This window comes from Amblyraja radiata, chromosome 1, assembly GCF_010909765.2.
Source record: "Amblyraja radiata isolate CabotCenter1 chromosome 1, sAmbRad1.1.pri, whole genome shotgun sequence".
NCBI classification, from domain to species: Eukaryota; Metazoa; Chordata; class Chondrichthyes; order Rajiformes; family Rajidae; genus Amblyraja; species Amblyraja radiata.
Window position 1 is genome coordinate 90,996,820 of NC_045956.1, and position 15,089 is coordinate 91,011,908.

A 15,089-nucleotide genomic window follows, 5' to 3' on the forward strand; every position below is an offset into this window, starting at 1 on the left:
AGAAGAGGAGAAAAATGGGAATTCTGAAAATGCCAAGCATATTGGGGGGGGGGGAGGGTGGAAGAAGAAAACAGGGATAATATTAAAGATTCGTAGACTTTCATCAGAATAGCATGTTCTTATATAGAATAGAAGGCTTGTTAACTGAAATTGTTGAATTTATTATTAAGATTTGAGGACTACTTTGCCTTGTTGGAAGACAGGCTGGTAGAAGTCATTGAGACAAATGTTTATTTATCATTTGTTTTATTTTCCTTGTTTTGCCTGTGTGCCTTTAGTTTGGAAATGCTAAAGCTGTGTTGCCTTTGGTTTGGAAATGCTAAAGTTGCCTTGCCTAATTAAAGTTGCCTTGCCCAATTAAAGTTGCCTTGCCTAATTAAAGTTGCCTTGCCTAATTAAAGTTGCCTTGCCTAATTAAAGTTGCCTTGCCCAATTAAAGTTGCCTTGCCTAATTAAAGTTGCCTTGTCTAATTAAAGTTGCCTTGCCTTCTATATAATTAAAAGTCTAATCTTGATCACTTCCTGTTTGCGCTTTATATTGATTTTAGAAAAAAACGCTACCACGTACGGCTGTGATTTTTAGCCATCTTACTCAGTCCCCCTCATCAGGTGCCGAGGATTTTTACCATCGTTGAAAAATAAAAGAGTTATTCGTTTTTTTTAAATGTTGAGATTCTCTCTCCTATCAATCATGCCATGAAGGCCATGCTCCTTCTGGTGGGAGGAGGGAGGATGGACTCTGAAACCCAGAAGTGTGGGCGTGGTTCAGTCTCTGCAAGACGGAGGAGGGAGAGGTCACGACTCACTGTCTTTAGTGGCCTTGCACCCTGCTTGAAATGGTATTTCAAGGAATAGCCGTGTCAACTGCCAGCCCACCAGCCGTGAGTGAGTGCGCTGCCAGCACCAAAGGCTTGAGTGACTGAGCTGCCAGCCCAAGAATCCATTTGGCCCACAATGTCCACACTAGCCCTCTGGAAATCAGTCCCTTCAGTCCACAACACTAATACTAGCGCTCCAGAAAGCCCCCCCTCCCCGCTCCCACTGGCCACCAATATTGGAATTGGTGGAGATGTGGAATATTGCGTTGGGGTACCAGCCCTCCCTTGTGATGTTAGGACCCAACTTAGTCTAGTATATTACTAAAACTCTCATCTAGTCTGCGTGCGTGCGATTCATGCCCTGAATTACGTCAAAATTGTACATGATAGCGCTACAATTTTTGGACCACTGTACTCACCATTGTCCAGTGGCGTGGTGTATTTAGTTCTGTTTAGATTGATGGTAAATATTACGTTATTCACTTTTAAAACTTTAAAAAGTTTACTTTTCACTTAACTTCTCAGTGTCAAAAATCCAAATCCTTGCTGGCCCTGCCCACAACACTGTTGCAAGCAAGCAAGTTTATTTATATACCACATTTCAGCAACAAGGCAATTCAGTGCTTTACACAAAGCATTAAAGATCAATCAAGTGGATAGTTCACAATGTAGCAGAAGATCAGAAATGTATTTTGGCCCTAGACCATTGAGTGCTTTATAAATCAACAGTAATATTTTGAAATCAATTATTTGACAAACTGGAAGCCAGTGTAAAGACCTCAAAACTGGAGTGATGTGATCCACTTTCTTGGTCATAGAGAGGACTTGAACAGCAGCGTTCTGAATCAACTGCAGCTGTCTAATCGATGTTTTAGGGAGACCTGTGAAGACAGCATTAAGCCCCTGTCCCACTTACGTGTCTTTGGCACGCTAATTACGTGACCTCGTGGTCGCGTTGAGGCGCGACGGTCCCGCGATGGTCGCGCGTGACTTCATGCGCCCGCACAGCCGTCTGGAGTGTGTGACGTCATTTGAAGATGGACACAAAATGCAGGAGTAACTCAGCGTGACCGGCAGCAATGGGTGATGTTTTGGGTCGAGAAGCAATGGGTGATGTTTTGGATCGAGACCCTTCAGTCTGAAAGAAGGGTCTTGACCCAAAATGTCATCCATTCCTTCTCTCCAGAGATGTTTCCGGTCCCGCTGACTTACTCCTGCATTTTGTGTCTAGCTTCAATTTTCTTGGCCCCGCTCTGGGAGTAGAAGTGGGGGCGGACCGGATCCGCAACGGCCGTGAGCCCCAGGCCGAGCTCGGCGATCGTTTGCCTGCTTCTGCTGCTGTTGGAGGTGAGACGTTGGGTCGCGCCAGGGTCTTGAGCCTGTCCCACTTTGACCGTCAGTTACGCACAGGCCAGTGGCGCGCGAAGATTTCGTTCGCTACAAAATTTCGGAGCCGTGCGCGATACCGTGCACAACTGCATACCCCTCCGTGCTTCTCAGTGGGACCGGCCCCGTCGCGAATTTGCGTGCCAAGGACACATAAGTGGGACAGGGCCTTTACAGTAGTCAAGTCTACTGAAGATAAATGCAAATCCTGCTGAGTCCTTTAAGCCTTGATATATTCTTAAGATGATAGTTGGCTTACTTCTTAAAGTGGCTGTTGAATTTCAGGTCTGAGTCCATGACTACACCAAGTGTTCTGGCTTTGTTTGTGGCTTTGTCCGTGGTTGCTGGCAGCATTTTTTTTAAAGTGTCAAGTGAGGGAGGGTGAATAAGGGGAAATGAGCCGCCCCTACACAGTTGGGGCCTATGGGTGAGTGATGGAATATTGCGTGGGGGAACTGGTGAGTGGTGGAATAGGCCTCCCGTAAGGGCTATGGGTGATTGGTGGAATATTGCATTGGGGGAACGGGTTGCGTTGGGGGACCAGGCCTCCCATGTGACAGGGACCCAACAGATCCCACTTGGTCTAATAACTAATTAAAGATATTAGGCCATAAGGAATAGGAGTAGAACCGGGCCATTTGGGTCATCAAGTCTACTCCGCCATTCAATCATGGCTGATCTATCTCTCCCTGCTAATATCATTCTCTTACCTTCTCCCCATAACCTCTCACACCTGTACTAATCAAGAATCTATCTATATCTGCCTTAAAAATATCCACTGACTTGGCCTCCACAGTCTTCTGGAGCAATGAATTCCACAGATTCACCACCCTCTGACTAAAGAAATTTCTCATCATCTCCTTCCTAAAAGAACATCCTTTAATTCTGAGGCTATGAACTCTAGTCCTAGACTCTCCCGCTAGTGGAAATCCACGCTATCCAAGCCTTTCACTATTCTGTATGTTTCAATGAGGTCCCTCCTCATCTTCTAAATTCCAGCGAGTACAGGCCCAGTGCCGACAAACGCTCATCATAGATTAATTTAGTCGTTCCAGGGATAATTCTTGTACACCTCCTCTGGACCCTCTCCAGAGCCAGCACATCCTTCCTCATTTATTATGCCCAAAATTGCTCACAATATTCCAAATGCGTCCTTACCAGCACCTTATAGAGCCTCAGCATTATATCCCTGTTTTTGTATACACGCCCTCTTGAAATTAATGCTAGCATTGCGTTTGCTTTCATTATTACTGGTTCGACTTGCAAATTAACTTTTTGGGAATCCTGCACCAACACCAAGTCCCTTTGTACCTCAGATTTCTGGATTCTCTCCTCATTTAGAAAATAGTCTATGCCTTTATTCCTACTACCAAAATGCATGACTCCACACTTTTCTACACTATATTCCATCTGCTACTTCTTTGCCCACTCTCCCAACCTGTCCAGGTCCTTCTGCAGAGTCCCTGCTTTCTCTACACTACCTGCCCCTCCACCTATTTTTGTATCATCCGCAAACTATCATCCAAAAGTCCCCTTCATTACGACTCTTTTTCTCCTGCCAACCAGCCAACTTGCTATCCATGCTAGTATCTGCCCTTTGATACTGTTTGGCTCTCATCATCCTTAGCAGCTTAACGTGTGGCACCTTATCAAATGCTTTCTGAAAATCTAAGTAAACTACATCTACTGACTCTCCTTTGTCTGTCCTGCTATTTACTTCTTCAAAGAATTCCAGCAAATTTGTCAAGAAAGACCTCCCCTTCACAAAGCCATGCTGACTTCTTTGGACAGTTACATGGATAGAAAAGATTTAGAGGGATATGGGTCAAATGCAGGTAAATGTAACTAATGTATATTGTAGTTGTCATGAGCAAGTTGGGCCGAAGGGCCTGTTTCTGTACTCTGTCTCCATTAGAGCTTCATTCATTGTAAATTGAAATTTTATACGCTTGAGTATCATGTAATTTTCATGCAACTGACTGAATAATTTATCTGGATTTATTCATTGCTCCTCACTTCAGCAGTTTTGTGGAGTCATCATTTATTTAGTTGTCTGGGAGCTTACTACCGACCTGCAAAATAATAGCATTTAATATTGTAACGTAAAATAGGGGGTGGGTCACAAGGCCCTGAAGCCTGTTTTGGCATTGAATAATTTCATAACCCATCCCTGACCAATGCACTTTCCCATGAGTTTCTCTTTATTCCATTTGAATCACAAAATCTCTTTCTCTTGACTTTGAATGTACAGGATAACTGAGTATTCCCAGTGTAGAATTAGTAAGATTGAAAACATTTAAATTATAATGTTTGTTTTATTCACTAACCACAATGGCTTAACATTTATGCTGATACTTTCCTCTAGTTCTGGATTAAAGGCGGAAGCTGATTTATCAAATTATACATTATCTTTGATTGTTTCAATGCTATAATTTATTCTTTATTATCCAGTGAGCATAGACCTATCCAACGCAACTTTTCCTGACTACCCTATTATTATACATTTAAATATAATGAACCTTTATTGCAACAGTTTTTAAAAAAAACTCTAATATAATGGCTTATTGAATTCTTTCCAGAGATCTAAATATGCTGAACCTAGTAATTCCCACTTAATAAACCTACTATTTATATCCTCAAAATCTATTAGATCTGTCATATACAATTACATGTCAAATCCAACATTTTGCAAGCTACCAGTCACTTTCTGTGAACTTTTCAGTGCCCTATTAACCACTTCTTTAATAACAATTCTTGACGTTGTTATAATTTTTTTTCTATCGAATTTCCTTTGCTTAGTAGCAATGTTACTTTTGCTACCTTTTAATTCAGTTTAGGGGAGTTTAAAAAAATTACAGCTCATTTAACCATGAACCTCTTACAGACTCTTAGAATAGTCAATTGGGAAATTTGTTGGATCCTAGTTAGAGTCATGGAAACACGCCCTTTGGCTCAACTTGCCCACACCAGCCAACAATGTATGTAGGAAAGAACTGGAGATGCTGGTTTAAATCAAAGGTAGACACAAAATGCTGGAGTAACTCAGCGGGACAGGCAGCTTCTCTGGAGAGAAGGAATGGGTGACGTTTCGGGTCGAGATCCTTCTTCAGACTGATGTCAGGAGAGTGGGCGGGACAGAGATAGAATGTAGTCGGAGACCGTAAGACTGGTGGGAGAACTGGGAAGGGGAAGGGGATGAAGAGAGAGGCAAAGCAAGGGCTATTTGTTAGAGAAGTCAATGTTCATACCGCTGAGCGGAGGAGTTCAGTGAAATGATCGCTGAGCCTACGCTTGGTCTCGCCAATGTACAAAAGTTGACACCTGAAACAGCGGATACAGTAGATGAGGTTGGAGGAGGTGCAAGTGAACCTCTGCCTCACCTGAAAAGACAGTCGGGGTCCTTGTATGGAGTCGAGGGGGGAGGTAAAGGGACAGGTGTTGCATCTCCTGCAGTTGCAGGGGAAAGTACCTGAGGTGGGGGTGGTTTGGGTGGGAAGGGACAAGTTGACAAGGAGTTGCAGAGGGAATGGTCTCTGTGGAAAGCAGAAAGGGGTGGAGATGGGAAGATGTGGCCAGTAGTGGGATCCCTCTGCAGGTGGCAAAAGTGTTGGAGGCTTACAGCATATAATCCTCCAAAAGGTGTCAACTTCTGTACATTGGCAAGACCAAGCGCAGGCTTGGCGCTCGTTTTGCTGAATACCTCCGCTCAGTCCGCCTTAATCTACCTGATCTCCCGGTTGCTCAGCACTTTAACTCCCCCTCCCATTCCCAATCTGACCTTTCTGTCCTGGGTCTCCTCCATTGTCAGCACAAATTTGAGGAACAACTCGTATTTTGCTTGGGTAGCTTACACCCCAGTGGTATGAACATTGACTTCTCTAACTTCAAATAGCCCTTGCTTTCCCTCTAACCATCCCCTACCCCTTCCCAGTTCTCCCACCAGACTTACTGTCTTTGACTACATTCTATCTCTGTCCCGCCCACTCCCCTGAAATCAGTATGAAGAAGTATCTCGACCCGAAACGTCACTCTTTCCTTCTCTCCACAGATGCTACCTGTCCCGCTGAGTTACTTCAGCATTTTGTGTCTACCGGCCAACAATGTCGCAGCTACATTAGTCCCACTTGCCTGCGCTTGGTCCATATCCCTCCAAAACTGTCCTATCATGTACCTGTCTAACTGCTTCTTAAACATTGGGATAGTCCCATCTGCAACTATCTCCTCTGGCAGATACCTCCTCTGGCAGCCACCACCCTTTGTGTGAAAAAAGTACCCCTCAGATTCCTATTCAATCTTTTCCCCTTCACCTTGAACCTACAGGTATGTCCCCTAGTCCTCGATTCCCCTACTCTGGGCAAGAGACTCTGTGCATCTATCCGATCTATTCCTCTCATGATTTTGTGAGAACTGTTGAACTGTTATCTCCAGCACTTTTTCTTTACTAATGTTAATTGGTGTAAGTTTTTCACCGTTATTAAACCTTGATTCCCCACTGGTATGCCGTTTACATTTTCTACTGTGTAGACAGATACAAAACATGTTTAAATTGTCAGTCATTGTCAGGACCGAGATGAGAAAAACATTTTTCACACAGAGTGGTTAATCTGTGGAATTCTCTGCCACAGAAGGTAGTTGAGACCAGTTCATTGGCTATATTTAAGAGGGAGTTAGATGTGGCCCTTGTGGCTAAAGGGATCAGGGGGTATGGAGAGAAGGCAGGTACAGGATACTGAGTTGGATGATCAGCCATGATCATATTGAATGGCGGTGCAGGCTCGAAGGGCCGAATGGCCTACTCCTGCACCTAATTTCTATGTTTCTATGTTTCTATTTAAAAGCTCTCTTCCTTTTTTCAAATTTGTAGAAACACTTAAAATCTGTTTTTATATTCTAGCTGGTTCACTGGCATTTTGTTGTTCTCCCTCTGTCAGCTTTTAAATCATCTATCGCTCGTTTGTAAAACGCTACCAATTGTCCTTCATGCTATTCTCAGTAACATTATGTGGCTTCTTTTTTACCTGTACTAATGGGAACAGTTTAATTTAGAGATATAGCACGGAAACTGGCCCTTTGCCCCACTGTGTCCGTGCTGACCAGTGATCCCCGTACACTAGCACTATCCTACAAACTTGGGGACAATTTACAATTTTTACCAAAGCCAAATAGCCTACAAACCTGTACGTCTTTGGAGTGGTAGGAAACCGGAGAAATCTGGAGAAAACCCACGCAGTCATGGGGAGAATGTACAAACTCTGTACAGACAGCGCCCATAGTCAGGATTGAGACTGGGTCTCTGGCAGGCAGGCAACAACTCTACTTCTGTGCCGCTCAAATGTTCTTTTTGAGGCGTAAATTGATCACTTTTCTCACAGATATCCCCCTCTTCTCTCTTCTGCCCCACAATGGAATGTATATTTGAAGTCATGCAGCAGAGGCACAATTCTTTTAGCAATTCATATTCATGTTGATCATTGCATTGTAGCTATATAAATTCAATTTACTAGTACTTGATGCATAATGTACTGTCCATGGCAATTTCAATACTAGTCGAGATCCTCCTTAAATATCATGTGAGTATCTGCTTCCACCACCTTCTTAGCAGTGATATCCAGATTGCAACCACCCTTTTAACAAAATATCTTTCTCAGATCCCTTCTAAATCACTTAGTCTTCACTTAAAACCTATACCCTCTGATCTTGGGGATCTCAGCATGGCAAAAGTAATTTTTTTACAATCCACTGTATTGTTGCCTCTGTTAATTAAGTAGCATTGATGAATCATCTTTGCTTAGCGTTCATCCATCATCTTTAGAGCAAAAGGTAAGATGAACATCACTGCTGCAGAACCTACAAATAATTTCCAACAATATTGAATAACTTCATACCTATATAATTGATTTTACTTATTTTAAAGACACTAATTTTGGATATGAGCACCTCTCCCACAAACTTGGTGCAAAATTGTACTTTCAGTATGATTGCTGTATCTTCGAGAATCGCGTACCGTAAGACATAGAAACAGAAAATGCTTGAAGCATTCAACAGGTCAGGCCGCATTTATGGAAAGGCAAATGGAGTTAATATTTCAGGTTGAAGAGCCTTTGTCAATTCTGTTGTGAAGAAAACCTGCTGAATCTTTCAGCATTTTCTAGTTTTATTTCAAATTGTCAGCTTTTGCAGTGTTTTAATTTTCATCTCCCCTTCTATAAGATAATAGATTACATTTTTCTCAGTGCACCAAATGTGATCTAAAATAACCTAATTCCTGCATGGTTTCACTTATTATGGATTTCAGAAGCTATCCAAATTGCATCCATTGAATGGCTTCCGATTTGCTTCTGCAAATTTGATTTGTTAAATCTATACCTTCAGGTCAAGCTATCCTTATTTTCTTTGAATAAAATGCTGTTCAACAGATTAGCTCTCGATAGGGCATATAGATACATAGGCGTTTTCTGTCATGTATTTATTGTATCACCCATGCTTCTTTTTTTTAGCTAATATTTGTCACTACTATTATTTGCTTTTTATGTATTGCTACCTTGTGTTAAGGATAGGCCTCTTCCCACCTTTTCTTTTACATTTCATCTACTCTAGAAAACAGATAACCCTAGAAATTTTTAACTTCTAACTTTGATAACACATGGTTATTGGATCAAAATGATTAATTTATTAATCTTGTGGTGAATGGTTGGTGCTTTGAAATAAAGCATATAATCTTAAATTATAAATCCTCCAATTTCAAATTATTCACTGAGGTATTCATAATTTAACCAATTGTATTTTTCTGCCACATTCAGCTTTTTCCACTTGTATGGTAAATTATGTTTTATTTTTAAACTTAGAAATTCCACCATTTGATTTGTTTTTAACCTTTCCCCTCTCATCTCCCCTTTTTTGTTTTTAGATCCATCAATAGCTCTAGTTATTTGATTTCCAATGATTGGTTTTAAATGAGTCTTGTCTCAATAGAAAAGCTCCTTCATTCTGCAGTGCTCCAATAGTATGCCATAGACTGATGCTTACAATGTTAGATTCAAAATTATTCAGTCATTTCCATTTAGCACCTTTGGATTATAATTCCATTTATAATTCACGGAAATATATTTTGTGTTATTGTTTCAATCAATGAGAATAACCCTTCATCTAATTGGAAGTCTTCTTTATTAATAGCCTTCCTGAACTTGGCCATGCATGTTCGCCAGCTGAACACATCAAGGAGGGACTGATGTACATAAGACGTGCACAGGTTAGTGCAAGGTTGTAGATCAGCGACTCGTATTATAAGTCATACTTTGTAGCTACGCCCACTAGTTTAACAGAAAGCCTCCCTGCCCTTTCTCATTTTTAGAGTAACGTGCTAAGATGAGGTTACCCATGCTGTAACGTTAATAAAGTCTTTGGATCTTAATCACGGTGTGTGACAAGTTATTTAAGCAGCAGAAGCTCAACATGGTGTCAGAAGTGGGATAAAGGTACTTGCCATTAACGAGCAAAGCGACCTTGGGGTCCAGTTGTTTATGTATTAAATCAGACAAGGAATGTACATCAAAGTCAAAACCTTTGCCAGCAGCCTGCAAATCCATGGGAGCTGGTTGAGAGCATTCTGAGAGCAAGTTCTCATGGGCAAGTGAATTAACAGATTGCCTTGTTTGAACTCTGTTGGTATGTGAATGACAGCATCTGAAGAAATGATTTCTTTGTTGCAAAGTCAACATCATTTTCCATACGCAGGGCAACAGTCACGAGCAGCAGCATGCGAGCCCCCACAATTAAAATAATTGTCTATTAATCTCACAATAGAGTTGTCGGGCATTGAGGAGAACGGCGAGAGATTTGATAAGACATACCGACAACATTAATTTCACGACCAGCACCCAACACCTTTGTATGAGCGTCAGCCATTTCAGCAACGTGACAGCGGTTTTCAGCAGTCTCTAGAGTAAGCTCAGCATCTCGCAGTAACTCGTCGTGTAATTTATCATTTCGGACACCATAGACCAAATGGTCACAGACTAGGCAATCACATATATCCCTGAAATCGCACTGATTGGCAATGTGCTTCAACGCACTGACATACATCTCCACAGGTTCTCCCTGCCTCTGGCTTCGGGATAAGAACAAATGCCTCTCCATGACCTAGTTAGTACGTAACTCACATAACTGTAGTAGGCAGTCGCGGTCTCGTATAGATTCAGCAGGAGCAATCTGGACACCAGCCGGGTCAAATCTAGCCAGTTCATAATGAAATCTTCTGGCACGTCGACCAGCTTCTGTGCCTGCCAGATTAAGAAGAATTGACGCTCGAACACCGGGAGCAGCAGTAGGGTGAGCCGCTTCAATGTAAATTGAAAAATCCTCTTCAAATACGCGCCACCGTTCTGCGAGGTCCTCGTCAAACACCAGGATCTCTGGTTTTCTGAGAGCAGAAGCCATAGTAATATATACCGGAGAAAACAATAATCTAAAATAAAAGCAATATAATTAAGCAAGGAGTGCATCTGTACTGCACTCCCATGGTCTACAGTGGCAACTGACATATTTGAGTGGCATGGCAAGCAGTATCTGGTACTTGCTGATTCATATTCAGGATGGTTTGACATAGATTTTCTTAGCAGCCCCACTTCTCGCGGGGTAGTTTCGAAGCTTGCTCACCATTTTGCAGATCACGGAGCTCTGTGCTGACATTTAATTCTTTAAGAGGGAGGATGCAGATCAGTGACTCATATTATGTCATACTTTGTAGCTACGCCCACTAGTTTAACAGAAAGCCTCCCTGCCCTTTTTCTCTCATCTTTAGAGTAACGTGCTAAGATGAAGTTACTCATGCTGTAACGTTAATAAAGTCTTTGGATCTTTATCATGGTGTGTGACTTAAGTTAATTAAGCAGCAGAAGCTCAACAAAGGTGTATTGGACATATTAACTGAAACAGTTAGACAAGTACATGGATAGGACAGGTTTGGAGGGATATGGACCAAGCTCAGGGAAGTGGTACTCTGTGACTGACTCGAGGATAGGTATTTGCCAATGAATTGTGGTTCAGTTCTTTCAGTTTTTTCTGTACTGTGGAAAATTCATTCGATACATTTAAAATATAAATGCTTTTTAAACATTTAAAAATAAACATACCTAACATGAAACTAGCACCCAATAATGAGCCCTAAAATACATGCTGCAAGGTTGTTGTATGGCATCATTACAAGGACAGGATGGAAGTAAGTCTAGATAACTGTGAGAGTTAATGGGTTTGTAAGGAAGTCGTAGTACAGCTAGATGAGTATTATTGACATGTTGGTTGTTTTGAGTACTGTATGACAAGATGATGTGCTAAACAATATGCACTAATTTTTCAGCAACACCTTAAAACATTGCATATCATATGATGCACATTTAATGTGAAAATTACTTAAGATGCATGTTGATGTACTCATTCAAGCGGTGTAGTTATTGATCGCAATTGAATTGTACTGTGGGGGTGGGAAGGTGGGTGGGGGATTAGTTGGTGGGTCCAAATGTCTTGGCATTCCTTCTAAGCCAGGGAAGCCACTCATTATTAAATGGAAGTCCCAACTATTTTAGACACAAAATGCTGGAGTAACTCAGTGGGACAGGCAGCATCTCTGGAGAGAAGGAATGGGTGATGTTTCAGGTTGAGACCCTTCTTCAGAAGGATCCAAAGAAGGGTTTTGACCCAAAACATCACCCATAATATCAGAGATGCTATCTGTCCCGTTGTGTAACTCCATCATTTTGTGTCTATCTTCGGTGTATAACCAGCATCTGAATTTCCTTCCTACACATCCCAACTATTTTAGCTTGGATAAGACTGTTTAATATTGTACTAGATTGAAATTCAGCACAAGATTTGTTTTTTCCTTTTCCCTTGCGTGTTTCTGGTAAAACAGTTCAGGAATTCTTGTAACCTGAACCCATCCCCACCACCATCACCCCTTAATCTGCTATTAACATATTATCCAGCACCTGAGGAAGCCCATAGGTCATGGAGAAAGAACAAACTACTCACAGACAGCACTGGAGGTTTAGGATTGAATTCCACTGTGCCATTTCTAAATATTTTGAGAGATCAAACATATTCAACTCTTTTCAGTTCTCTTGAAATAACATTGACCACTAAAGGTGCAAACACTAAGGAGGTCCTGAATGCCCTTATCGCTCCATCACTGACTTGCAAACTACACACCCAGATGGTGCTTTCATTGTTGCTGGGGATTTTAACCAGGCCAACATGATGACAGTTCTCCCACATTACTACCAGCATGTGAACTTTGCAACCAGGGGAGTGAACACACTGGACCTAGCCTATACAAACATCAAGAAGGCATTCAAGGCAGTTCCCCGCCCCCACCTTGGCTCCTCAGACCATATTTCTGTGATGCCAATTCCTGCATACAGGCCCCTGCTTACCAGAGAAAAACCTACTGTGAAGCAGGTTAGGGTCTGGCCAGAGGGAGCTATGACAGCACTACAGGACTGCTTTGAGTGCACGGACTGGGACATTTTCAAGAAGGCTGCAACTGACAATCAACACACCAACCTGGAGAAGTATGCTGCGTCTGTGTCTGCTTACATGGAAAAGTGCATAGAGGATGTCTGTGTCACCAAGACCATCACTATACGGGCCAACCAGAAACTCTGGATGATCCCTGAGATACGTGGAATGCTGAGAGCACGAAATGCCGTATTTAAATCCGGTGACTTGGTGGCACTCAGATCCGCAAGAGCCAACCTGAACCGAGTCATCAGGTTGGCAAAGCGTGTCCATTGTCAGAAAATCCAGAGCTTCTTTCATGACCCCATGAACACCAGGCGCATGTGGCAGGGAATCCAAACCATCATGGACTATAAGACTGCTCCACCACCCTGTGAAGACAACATAAACTTCCTCAATGAACTCAATAAATATTTTGGACGGTTCGAGGCATTCAACAACACACCTGCGAGGAAAGGTATTCCTCACTATGATGAACAGGCACTCAGTCTTGATACAGTGGATGTCCGGAGGACCCGAAAAGGAGTGAACACATGGAAGGCGGCAGGCCCTGATAACATACCAGGCCGGGTGCTCAGGGAATGTGCGGATCAGCTGGCATATGTCCTTACTGACATCTTCAACACCTCGCTGAACCTATGCTGTTGTCCCATCGTGTTTCAAGACTGCCACCATCATACCAGTGCCAAAAAATCCGCAATAACATGTCTCTACGATTACGGCCCTGTAGCACTCACTCCCATAATGATGAAGTGCTTCGAGAGGTTGGTCAGGGACCATATTACCTCCAGACTCCCCACCACACTTGACCCGTTCCAGTTTGCTTACAGGCCAAATTGCTCCACAGAGGACGCCATATTCTCCGTACTCCACCTGAGCCCGGCACATCTAGAGGAGAAGAACACACATGTGCGAATGCTGTTCGTGGATTTCGGTTCAGCATTCAATACAATCATCCCTCAGCACTTGGTAAGCAAATTGGGTTCATTGGGCCTCAGCACCCCCTTGTGCAACTGGCTACTAGACTTCCTCACTGGCAGACCCCAGACAGTGCTGGTTGAAAACAACACCTCTAACATCTCTCTGAGCACCGGTTCCCCTCAGGGTTGCGTCCTGAGTCCACTGCTGTTTATCCTGATGACCCACGACTGTTGTGCCAGGTTGAGTACAAACCACATCATGAAATACGCAGATGACACAACAGTGGTGGGCCTTATCCGGGACGACAATGAACTGGCTTACAGGGAGGAGGTGAAACAACTGGTGGACTGGTGCAACACGAACAATCTGATCCTGATGTTGACAAAACAAAGGAGGCCATAGTTGACTTCAGGAGAAACCGGCACAGTCGCTCAACACTACACATTAATGACATAGATGTGGAGTTGGTCAGTAGCACTAAGTTCCTGGGGGTGCAGATCACGAACAGTCTGACCTGGTCACAAAACATCACATCACTAGTTAAGAGTGGGCAGCAGCGTTTGCACTTTCTGTGCCGGATGAGAAGAGCTCACCTCCCCCATCCCGTCCTCACCACTTTTTACAGGGGAACCATGGAGAGCATTTTGACCAGCTACATCTCTGTCTGGTTTGGGGACTGCAAAACCTCCGACTGGAAGTCCGTGCAGAGAGTGGTGAAGACGGCTGAAAAAAATCATCGGGACTTCTCTTCCTTCAATCCAGGACATTGCGTGCAAACGTTGCTTGTCCAAGGCCAACAGCATTATAAAAGACCGCACACATCTCCATCGTGGTCTGTTCACTCTGCTGCCCTCGGGCAAAAGGTATCGTAGTATAAGAAGCAGAACGGCCAGGTTTTGCAGAGGACGCCATATCCCCCGAGCCATCAGACTCTTGAATTCCATATAACGTGTCGCCACTATTATCTATTTTATCCTTTTATCTATTTTATCTTTTTATGTATTTTATCCTTGTTCGAGAGGTACCAGGGCCCCATCCCCGACCTCTACCTCCGTTACATTGACGACTGCTTTGGTGCCACCTCCTGCACCCACACACAACTGACTGACTTCATCCACTTCACCACCAACTTCCATCCGGCACTCCAATACACCTGGACGATTTCCGACACTTCCCTACCATTCCTTGACCTCACCATCTCCATCGCAGGGGACAGACTCCTGACCGACATACATTACAAACCCACTGACTCACATGGCTATCTGGACTACACGTCTTCCCACCCTGCCCCCTATAAAGACTCCATCCCCTACTCCCAATTCCTCCGCCTACGCCGCATCTGTTCCCAGGATGAGACATTTCATACCAGGGCATCGGAAATGTCCTCGTTCTTCAGGGAACGGGGATTCCCCTCCGCCACCATAGATGAGGCTCACACCAGGGTCTCATCCA

General features: G+C 43.2%; 1 protein-coding gene across 3 annotated transcripts in view; it reads left to right on the forward strand.

The window, feature by feature from the left end:
• Nucleotides 1-15,089, forward strand: part of tbc1d19 (TBC1 domain family member 19) — a 112,143-nt gene that overhangs the window by 19,463 nt on the left and 77,591 nt on the right. For all 3 annotated transcript variants that reach the window (XM_033026626.1, XM_033026645.1, XM_033026636.1), the window contains one exon: nucleotides 9,378-9,453. In XM_033026626.1, coding sequence (XP_032882517.1) covers nucleotides 9,378-9,453 — 76 coding nt within the window. The remainder of the gene's footprint in view (nucleotides 1-9,377; nucleotides 9,454-15,089) is intronic.